Raw genomic sequence first — 11325 nt, forward strand, 5'->3', positions numbered from 1 at the left:
CCAAAAGAATGCAGATAGTGCTTCAGCAGATGTAGTAAATTTCCTCCTGTTTTTTTGCCCTCGGCATTATGTAGTAGTTGTAAATACGTTGACTCGTCTTATACCCTGTGCTTCTTATACCCTGACATGTTCATTTACAGCTTTGCCAGAGAACCAAAGTGGCAAAAAGTAAGAAGGTGAATTTCTCACGTTTCCATTTGTGACACAAGTGTCATGTTCGCATTGTTCCAGGGTGATGCACGATGAAGTGAGTGACACAGAAAACATCCGTAAGAACCTGGCTATTGAGCGCATGATCGTGGAGGGTTGTGACATCCTCCTTGACACCAGCCAGACGTTTGTGAGACAAGGTGAGTCGTGTTAACACCTCGAGCTGCCACCTGCCTGACACACTGCCTTAAGCAGAACCAGCACCTGAGTGACAGCGACAGCTTCGGTTTGATCCCCTCAGGCTCTGAATTATTCATGGTTTCACAATTGGACAGCATTGTCTCTAGGATTGACAGAGTGTTTGATGTTTTCAGATGAGGTGTTTTATAATGTATTAGAATCCAGCCCTGTACTGGAGAAGCAGAAACCCAGGAATAACAAGCACTTGGGGGTCTCTACATGGAATGTATGGAATAGGAAATGACATCAGCTCACCATGATAAAGTTCATGCTCTTTTTGTTGAATGAGTGACAGGAAAAGCAATTACTTTTGTTGAATTTCTTGTGATTTTAAAACGCGTGAGCTCCATGAGTCAGTGTGAGAGGATTTATCATTATTATCATTTATGTATTGCATTCTGTCTATAGGATCCACATTTTAAAGTAGCCTAAGTTAATTTTATTTTTATTTTATATTTTTTTATTTATTTATTTTATTATTTATCCTGAGTCCTGTCACAATACAGGCTTTGCAAAGAGGCTGTCACTGAGCAATGACAAAATTAAAATTAAATTGTACAGATACCTTGCATCCCGTATGTGAGAAGTTTCATACAGGCACAGCAATTTAATTTTAAAAGGTTATTTATACTGCTGCAGTGACAAAGCAGTCTCTTAAAGTCTTATAATTTCAATGTGAGATGCTGATTTCTGAAAAAATGAGCAACAGAGAACATTGATTTGACTGTTTGATTTGTCTCTGCTCACGTACAGTGATACAATAAAGATCATTCATCATGCATTTATAATCATTCACCTTGTGCATGATGCACTGTGCACTGTGCTAAAATGCTAAAATATCCTCTGTAAAATGTTTATTTTTTAGCAATAATAAAACTTGACTTTCTTGTCAAAATAGTCTCTCCAGCTTTTTAAATGTGGCTTTAGGAAAGATAATTGTTCTCCTCTTGAAACGTTAACCCATGAACTCTCTAAGCATAAGATGAATTTATTTAGATATCTTAAAAAAAAAATAAAAATTGTGAAAAAATATATACAAAAATTGTGTGTGTGTGTATATATTTAGAATGGTATCTTATTTACTCAAATGTAAGAAAGAGGGTGGGGAAACTAGCAACTAAAATATATACATGAATATATGCAAAAATAAATAAATAAGAACAGAAAAAAGACAATTTGTTAAAATTATAAATTAGCAAAAAAAAAATTAAAATTTTTATAAAAAGTGTGATATCAATTTAATAAAGTGATTTAATAAAGTAAATAGATTCCCTTTTTATTATTGTGTTGTCCTAAATATATTACTTGTATGGACACATGAATACATGTTCTTTTGGACTCTGGTTTATAATTTCTGAATATGATTCCTTATGATTTCTGTCACTTGATTAAAAATCTCCCATGGTCCCTTTCTTCTTGTAATCTTTTGTTCAGTGGTAAAGGTGTCTTTGATCTTCATTTATCATTTGTGCTGCTGTTGCTCTGTTGTGTCACTCTATTAACAGTTTTACATTCTCTCTCTTCCTGATGTCTTTCTCTCAGGCTCTTTGATCCAGTTGCCCTCAGTGGAGAGAGGGAAGCTCAGTAAGGTGCGTCTAGGCTCTCTCTCACTCAAAAAGGAAGGGGAGAGACAGTGCTTCCTCTTCACCAAGCACTTCCTTATCTGCACACGCAGCTCAGGAGGCAAACTTCACCTGCTCAAAGTACGTGACACACATGCACTCTGAGTACTGCAAATGAAAATGCCATTTTACTGCACATCAGTAACTAAAAAAAAGTCTTCCGTTCTGTGTTGAATGTATTGACAGGGCAGCTAGGGCCTAGTGATTATAAAGCAAACCCCTGATGATCAATAACCGGGCAGCAAATATTTGAGAATTGTAATCATGTCAAAAGGTTAATCATGTGTGATGAGGTTTGAGCTTCCCCTGTTCATTTCCTTCAGTCCCTACAGCCCTTGTCCGGATTTTGTGTATTACTCCTCTCACACTTTGTGACATGCTTTTGTGCTATTTTAATTGACTGGGTCAATCCTCAGGCACAATTTCTAAAGCTGAATTTCCTTGTGAGCTTCAAATAGGTATAACTAAGAGGGTTTAAAAAATCTCTTAATACAGTTTATTTAGTTTGTGTACTAACAGTCTAGCAGTGTAAATACATAAATCACAGGAGAATTCTGCTGTTATGTATTCTTCAATTAAATTATATTTAATTTGATATAATCCTGATTAATATAAAGCCAATCACCCGTCCGCGTGCAGGACTCTGCTTTATATGCATCATAATAATATAGTTATACAGTATTTTTTGTTACTATTGAATTAATTTGCAACATAAAACAATTTGCTATTTTGCAGTAATTACTGGAAATGAACTATAATGCAACTCCAGTAAAGCTATGAGTTCATACACAATTTGACCATGCAGTACAAAATATTTACAAATTTGTTTGATGCATTAACTAATCTCAAGTTGTTTTCTCAATTTTCGTTTTCTCAAAAATACTTTGTTTTTGTTATCCAGCTAAATAATTACCAGTTATTTAATTATTTGGTGATCGCCACAGTGCAGAAAGCACTACAAAGGCTTTTGGAAAACACCTTTGAAATGTATTTGTACATGAGATCCATCACAAAGCCATTGTTCTAACAAACCATCAATATCAGGAAACTCTCCCTTTGTGATTAACCTCTCAACCTAATGGTTTGACTCTGGCAGCAAGGTGGTGTGCTGTCCCTGATTGAGTGCACTCTCATCGAGGAGCCTGACGCTAACGACGAAGACGGTGAGCCTGTTTCTTTGACGCACATTTTCAAACACATCAGCACAGGTGAGTGGAGACATGCATCATTAGCTATATATTGGCCATTATTCATATACTGCAGGTTAATTAACTATTATAGACAGGCCAGAAAAGTGTCCAAACTACCTGCTGTTTAAATGTCAAATGGGCAGAGATGATAATTGTCATGGATTGATTATCCACTTGAGGGTATATAAAGAGACCCAAGGGCTAATTCAAAACTGCATCACAGTGACCCTCTCGTGATCCCTAAATATGGTTCCTAAGAGCTTATTTAATAAACATCACCACCATTATTATGTTACTAGGAAGAGTTTCCTTCAGTTTAATTCGTTTTTATTGCCATTGTTTTCCTGAGTGGTCCCTCGGGACTGGTAAATTAGGCTTTCCGAGTATGATTCATATTTAATTGAAAGCTTCTGTCTGTTTTTAGCTAAGAATTCAGGGCAGGTGTTTGGTCACCTGGACTTTAAGATTGTGGTCGAGCCCTCAGATGCTCCTGCCTTCACTGTGGTGCTGCTGGCACCATCCCGTCAGGAGAAAGCGGCCTGGACCAGCGACATCAGCCAGGTGAGAGAGAAGCCACATGTAACCAACAGCTCCTCCTCTGCGGTTACAGTCAACTGCTCATGGGTATTTTATCATTTACACTACCATTCAAAAGTTTGGGGTTGGCAATTTTTAAAGGGATAGTTCACCCAAAAATGAAAATTCTGTCATTAATTACTCACCCTCATGTCATTCCAAACCCGTAAGTCCTTCGTTCATCTTCAGAACACAAATTAAGATCTTTTTGATGAAATCTGAGAGCTCTCTGACCCTCCATAGACAGCAAGGGAACTACCACATTCAAGGCCCAGAAAGGTAGTAAGGACATTGTTAAAACAGTCCATGTGACATCAGTGGTTCAACCTTAATTTTAGGAAGCAACGAGAATACTTTGTGCGTAAAGAAGACAAAAATAACTTTATTCAACAATTTTTTCTCTTACGTGTCAGTCTTTGATGCGCATTCACGACAGTATCACGACGACATGCGTGTGGTGTTGCTGACGCAGCAGCCGGTGTTCTGACGTAGAACCTGGATGCGCTGCGCCTTGTTTAAAGCAGAGGAAGACGCACGCTGTACATAAAACAGTCGTTGTGAACATGACTGAAAATTTGGACAGAGAATATGACTTGCAATTTTTTGCCCGGCCTTACTTATTGAAACAAGAATATACAGACAATGAACTAAGAACACTGACACGAAAGAGAAGAAATTGTTGAATAAAGTCATTATTTCTGTTTTCTTTACACACAAAAAGTATTCTTGTAACTTCATAACATTACGGTTGAACTACGGACGTCACATGGACTATTTTAACAATGTCCTTACTACCTTTCTGGGCCTTGAATGTGTCAGTTGCTTTGCTGTCTATGATCAGAAAACTCTCGGATTTCATCAAAAATATCTTAATTTGTGTTCCGAAGATGAACGAAGATCTTGCGGGTTCGAAACAACATGAGGGTGAATAATTAATGACAGAATTGTCATTTTTGACTGAACTATCACTTTAATGTTTGTGAAAAGTCTTTTACACTCATATTTTAAATTGTAATTTATTCCTGTCATGGCAAAGCTGAATTTTCAGTGGCCATTACTCCAGTCTACAGTATCACATAATCTTTCAGAAACCATTGTAATATGCTGATATGGTGCTCAAAAAACAAACAAAAAAACGATTATTAGCTATGTTGAAAACATTTGTGCAGCTTAATATTCTTGTGGAAACCATGACTCTTTTTTTTGCAAAAAAAAAAAAAACTTTTGATTTGTAGTGTATGTATTATTATTCTGTATATGCTCACTGATACACTTGGTCAGTGTTGTGGCTTGGTTGTTAATGCACATGCTGGAGATGAAGTTTTAGTATCTAACTTGCTTCATTTCTCATATTCAACGATATACGATCCTGTCTCTCTCTAGTTTCCTGTTAATTATAGGCATACACCGTAATAAAAAAAGAAAAAGATAACAGTGCCTGACACCTCATCTATAGTTTGTGCAATTACTCTGAACCATACAAATTCCCTGTAGCCTTTAAAAAACAAAACTATAATGGCTCTACAGAAGAACTGGAACATAATAACTAACACCCATCTCACTGAAACTTCACACCATGAGCCATGAGGTTAAGACTTGTTCCTGAAGGGGATCACTTTGTACTTGTGGACTGAACCTGGCTTACTGATGAACCCACAAGAGACATCTCTCTGTGCTTGAATCCCCCAGTCTCAAAGAAAGAAATTACAGTATGTCCAGTGTTTAGTGACATATTAGATTATGTTGTCCTCTGTTCTCTGCTCCTTGGCTTGATCCCTCTCTTCATTTTAATTTCTGCTCTATATAGTGCATCGATAACATCCGCTGTAATGGCCTGATGACCAGCGTGTTTGAGGAGAACTCTAAAGTCACAGTGCCACACATGATCAAGTAAGGCAGACCTTTGTTTATTGTGAAATAATGTGTGTCTTAATTGCTATGGGTCAGTGTTTTTGTAATTATAGAAGTATTTTGTAAAAGACCGAATGCCTAAAAATAATATTTCAACTAGCCAAAAATCACTGTTTTGAAATGATTAATCCTTCAAAATTTTAAGTGCACAAAAATGCATCAGCTGGCCCAGTGAACATGCACTGAAGCCCTTAGTGCTGGCTCCTTGCACATGTGCAAACGCATCTGTCCAAGCTAAACACTGCAGTGACAGTGAGCACACTACAATAAGGGCAACCATCCGGGACTAATTTCCCTCCATGCTGGAAAATATGTTGGCAATACCAGTCCAGAAAGCATTACAGTATTCAGTGCAACTGTCCATGTGATTGACTACCACTGGCAAAAAAGGACCATAAGCAAAGAATAATGATCATGTATGTATGTATTTATTTATTTAAAATAAAAAATTTATGATGTAAGTGAGAATGTACAGTCAGCCCAGCTGGATGATCAGGACCCCAATTTGCTATAATGACCAACTAGCTGTTTCTTACTTATTGCATTTGCACTTTTGACATAATTTGAAATAAATATAGATATGAAATATTGATTTGAGTTTAAATAGTTTTAATATTCCACTTGTAGATTAGCATAAAGCTTCTAATCCAAATTAACCACAAGTTTCAAGTATATGTTACTATTATTACTCTACAATCTAAGTTACATTTGTTATGAGCTAGTTAACATATTTAGCTACAATTACTATCAACTGTGAAAAAATTATATCAGTACACTAATGCTTCATGATATCATCATAAATGTACAGCATACAGACAGTAAAGATGCTTTGGTTGTGCTCCTCATTAGATCCGATGCGCGTCTCCATAAAGATGATGTTGACATTTGCTTCAGTAAGACGCTCAACTCCTGCAAGGTTCCTCAGATCCGCTACGCCAGCGTGGAGAGACTGCTGGAGAGGCTGACCGACCTGCGCTTCCTCTCCATAGACTTCCTCAACACGTTCCTGCACACCTACCGAATTTTCACCACCGCCACCGTGGTCATGGAGAAACTGGCTGACATCTACAAGAAGCCTTTTACATCCATACCAGTCAGGTAATAGAGCTCTTAAAGGGGTTAAAAGTCACTGCTAGAGCTGGGTAATGCAAATAAAAAAAATGTATCTACTGTATATTTTACAGCCTTTTTTCTTTCAACGTCCAAAATATATACTGTATATCTCAGTTTTTGTCTCTTTTCTCTGAATTAACTTAAATGTGACCCTGGACCACAAAACCAGTCATAAGGGTCAATTTTTTAAATTGAGATTTATCCATCTTCTGAAAGCTGAATAAATAATCTTTCCATTGGTGTATGGTTTGTTAGGATAGGACAATATTTGGCCGAGATACAACTATTTGAATATTTGGAATTTAAGGGTGCAAAAAAAATCTATATATTGAGAAAATCGTCTTTAAAGTTGTCCAAATGAAGTCCTTAGCAATGCATATTACTAATCAAAAATTACGTTTTGCTATATTTACGGTAGGAAATTAACAAAATATCTTCATGGAGCATGATCTTTACTTAATATCCTAATGATTTTTGGCATAAAAGAAAAATCTATAATTTTGACCCATACAATGTATTTTTAGCTATTGCTACAAATATACCCGTGTGACTTATGACTGGTTTTGTGGTCCAGGGTCACAAATGTTTTTTTTTTTCAGTCCATAATTTTAACCAAGCATGTTGTTGTCGAGTAGATTTCAAATCTTTAATGCAAGTAATATACAGTAAAACACAACACAAAAATATTTTAAAAATATTAGTAATAAACAGCTATTTCGACCTATTGTACATAAATATTTACTGAAAAATATATGTAATTTATGAAGATTACAGCATTGAGACTGTTAACATTTTTGAATGATGATGCAAACACTCAGTTCGACAGTCGGACAGTTCAAACTGACAAATTAACCAACTCTAATACCGTTTTTACTTCCAAAGTTTTAATCAGATCTCATATCTGTTTTTACGGGCTTTAATAAAAAATTGCAGTTGTATATATTCAATATATTGTAGCCAGTACAACCAGTTTTATAGTTAAAGAAATCAGAAATTATATTTAAAGCACCCTGAGAAGAAATCACATTTAAAGTGCCCATAGAGAGATCTCACTGGTCCTGCTCCACATAAATATCTTCTGAATGGCTATAACTGTATTACGTCACACAGCAGTTTTATATTTTGTGTAGACAGGCAAATGGCTTGTCTCTGGAAACTTGTTGGATCATAGTCAGTTTTCTACATTGTGGCCTGTCAAATCCTTTTGAAATAATACCATATATTCACACTCAAATGCTCTGTGTGATTGAAATATGTGAGTAAGAGTGAGTAGGGCATATATCTCTGCATACATTTGTCCTTTCAAATGTAAGAATGTTTTCTGTTCCAAAAGCAGTTGTTCTGCCAAGTTAAATTGGTGCACTCTTGGTAACCTTTACCTAAAAAGCAGTTCAGAAAGCCTTAAATTGCTCAGCTATTCCTCCTCCATTTTCCTTGAATGTTCAGTATGCTTGTGCAGAAGGCTATCGCAGCCTGTGCACCTCGTGTGCAGATGCTTGTGGTCATTGTGAGTGATGTGACGTTTAATGTGTTGTCTCTGATGTTTCTCATCCTCACACCTACTTTGCTGTCACACAGGGTCCAGTATCACTCATTTGACCGCTTGTCCATTACATCCATCTGCCCAGACTACAGCCTGAAGATCAGGAAGATAGCACTGGATCAGTCAAAGTAACAAACCCATCTCAGGAAGATAATCAGTCAAAGTAACAAACCCATCTCTCTGTTACCCATTCACGTTTATCTTTGTCCATTTTCTAGTTTGTATCCTCACATTTTCCACTCTGTTTGTCTTTATTTTTGAGAGTCTTTATCCTCTTTTTTGGAAGTTACAAATATTTGATTTTATTAAAGGAGTCATGAACTGCCTCTGTTTTTTATTTTGTACTGTTCTCTTATAAAGGTCCACTTATAATGTTATCAAGATCTTTCTTTTAAAAAAATCATAATTTAAAAGTAATAGGCTATTTTCTTTCCTGTTTTTGAGCCCCTTCATCTGAACACTCTGTTTGAATAGGCATGGCGGATTGTAGACTCGGAAGTAAACAGCCACTGCTGTGATTGGCTAAGTGGTGTATGTTTGAGAGTCTAGGTCCTTCACAGATGTACGCTGCTGTGATTTAGGTTAAAAACGCATACATACTCATATCAAACGATCTGTTTAACAGACAAAGCAATAGTGACCATGTCATAAAAACAGTTACTCACACTTGTGTGTTGCGACATTCCTGTCGGATACAATATAGCTGGCACATGCATAATCTTTTAGTTTCAATCTTTCTGAAAACCCCGCGTCAAATTGAAATGAAGTAAACAAAGGACCGAATTATTACTGATGCGGTCTGGAACTTTATTAAAAGTAAAGTTCATTCACTCTTTCCTAACGTTGGGATCAGATGGAAGGCAATGCAAAGACTGTTTTTTCCACAACTTGGCACTGCACAGTCTTGTTGCCTTCAGAGCCATCTTTATCGTTTAGTTTCTGCGTAGACCTGCGTTATTTACACTACATGCGTGAAACGGTGGGCGGGGCTAAACAGGCAGTGATGTAGAAGCAGACGTTGATCTTCTTCTGTGGAGGTGGTGTTTATCCACATAGAATAATACATCATAGAGTAATACATTCCACAACCTGTCGTTTAGGCAGACTGGCTGCAATGTAAGCTGTTTTTAGACTAACGAGAACGTTTTGAGTTTTAAAACTTGCAGGATGTTTTTATAGTACAGTGACCTCTTATATGTCAAAAGATCAAGGGAATTTTGGTTTCTCAGATCATGACCCCTTTAAATCCTGGATTCTCAAAACTTCTGCATTTGTACGAATGCTATCATCCATTGCAGATTTGACATCTTGCAATGTTTACCTGCTTTGTTGCTGCTGTTTTCTCAATTTCTGAAAGCTGCAATCAATACTCCTCGTGTGTTTCCAGAATGCATCCAAGAAGCTGTTTGACAAGTGTGTTTAGTGGAGCATGCAAGTACGGAGAACAGATCATGAGAGATGTGCCAGTGTTGCTCTGCCATTTATGCCCTATCTTTCAATGTTGTTTCCACAACTCAGATCCCTGGAGCTTTTCTTCGCCACCAACCAGAACAACCGCAGCGGGGACCACGTAAATGACAAATCCCCCAGACTGTGTCGCAAGTTCTCATCTCCTCCACCTTTCTCCATCCCCTCCCGTACTTCCTCTCCGGTTCGCACCAGGAAACTTTCTCTTAATTCCCCTATTGGCTCAAAAGTAGGCATCCTGGATCTGTCCACGACCTCGTCATCTGCAGCCAGTAGTCCAACCTCTGCCAACCCCACCATCTCACCCCCACCGTCCAACAACAACAACAAGCCCCCTTTGGATCTTAGCCGTGGACAAAGTCCATCCTCCCCCGAACAGAGCCCTGGAGCTCTGGATGAGAATGCAGAGGTGCCGCGAATCGACGCCCTCTGCGGTAAACTGCGTCGCAGCATCAGGAGAGGTGAGCAGAAAATACTTTTTCTCTTTCTGTTTTAAAACCTACAGAGTTTCCCTGCTGTCTACTGCCTACTTCAGTAGGTGCCTTCCATAATAATTTGGAAGCATACGCATGATGTAACAGTTGGCTTCTGGAAGTAAAAATCCCTTTCATTTTCTCTATAGAGATTTTTAACTTATAGACCAAGGGTGCCCAATCCTGTTCCTGGAGATCTACCTACAGAGTTCAGATTCAACCCTAATCCAGCACACCTCTCTGTAATTATCAAATGCTCCTGAAGATCTTATTTATCTGGTTCTGTTGTGTTTGATCAGGGTTGGAGCTGAACTTTGCAGGACAGTAGATCTCCAGGAACAGGATTGGGCACCCCTGTTATAAACCATTAAAGGCAGACCTAGTGTGAGCTACAAGCTAAGGTTGTTAATCAATGGTATTTACTTTTGTTAAGGCCATCGGTCCACATTTTTTTTTAACTTTTTTTTTTATTTTTTATAATCGTGTTCAACAACAGAATTTTAGGTGAAAAACTGTTACCCATGATTCTACAAAAAAATCTCCACCAATCATAGAATCTAAACAAGCAAATTCTGTCAAAAGAACACTCCCGTGTAGCATCCTATGAAGATCAACATCTTTAAATTAGTTGTCATTTATTTATTCAGTTTTTAGTTTGATTATGTCATATGCAGTGCTTCATTGGGTTGTAGTTCTTTCCATCATTAAAGTCATTAAGTTTTTTGTCTTTTTGTCTGATTTTCAAAAACGTTTTTGTGCCAAATAAAAGTTTGTAATTTTGTAATTCACCTCATATCTGGTTGGTTTGGTTCATGGCTATAAGGCAAGATAATAAGGTTTATCAAATACTTTTTTTTTTTTTTAAATCCCAATGGGAAAAACACTTTTGGGACAAAAGCAGGTAAAAAAAAAAAAAAGTTGCCAGGCACTGTTGCACACTAGTTTGGTGTTGGCATATTGCTAAGCTAACAGCGCAATATATATAGCAATATATATATATATATATATATATATATATATATATAAAAATATATAGCGCA

At 37.1% G+C, this 11325-nt stretch overlaps 1 protein-coding gene across 1 annotated transcript in view; it reads left to right on the forward strand.

Annotated features, from left to right (window-relative positions):
* The window catches only part of rasgrf2b (Ras protein-specific guanine nucleotide-releasing factor 2b), a 62464-nt gene that overhangs the window by 31709 nt on the left and 19430 nt on the right, over positions 1 to 11325 (forward strand). Inside the window, exons 10-17 of the mRNA XM_016501062.1 lie at positions 232 to 350; positions 1933 to 2093; positions 3109 to 3175; positions 3627 to 3763; positions 5586 to 5668; positions 6539 to 6787; positions 8381 to 8473; positions 9864 to 10273. Coding sequence (XP_016356548.1) covers positions 232 to 350; positions 1933 to 2093; positions 3109 to 3175; positions 3627 to 3763; positions 5586 to 5668; positions 6539 to 6787; positions 8381 to 8473; positions 9864 to 10273 — 1319 coding nt within the window. The remainder of the gene's footprint in view (positions 1 to 231; positions 351 to 1932; positions 2094 to 3108; positions 3176 to 3626; positions 3764 to 5585; positions 5669 to 6538; positions 6788 to 8380; positions 8474 to 9863; positions 10274 to 11325) is intronic.

The sequence above is a fragment of the Sinocyclocheilus anshuiensis genome, unplaced genomic scaffold (assembly GCF_001515605.1).
Source record: "Sinocyclocheilus anshuiensis isolate Anshui unplaced genomic scaffold, SAMN03320099.WGS_v1.1 scaffold278, whole genome shotgun sequence".
Classification (NCBI taxonomy): Eukaryota; Metazoa; Chordata; class Actinopteri; order Cypriniformes; family Cyprinidae; genus Sinocyclocheilus; species Sinocyclocheilus anshuiensis.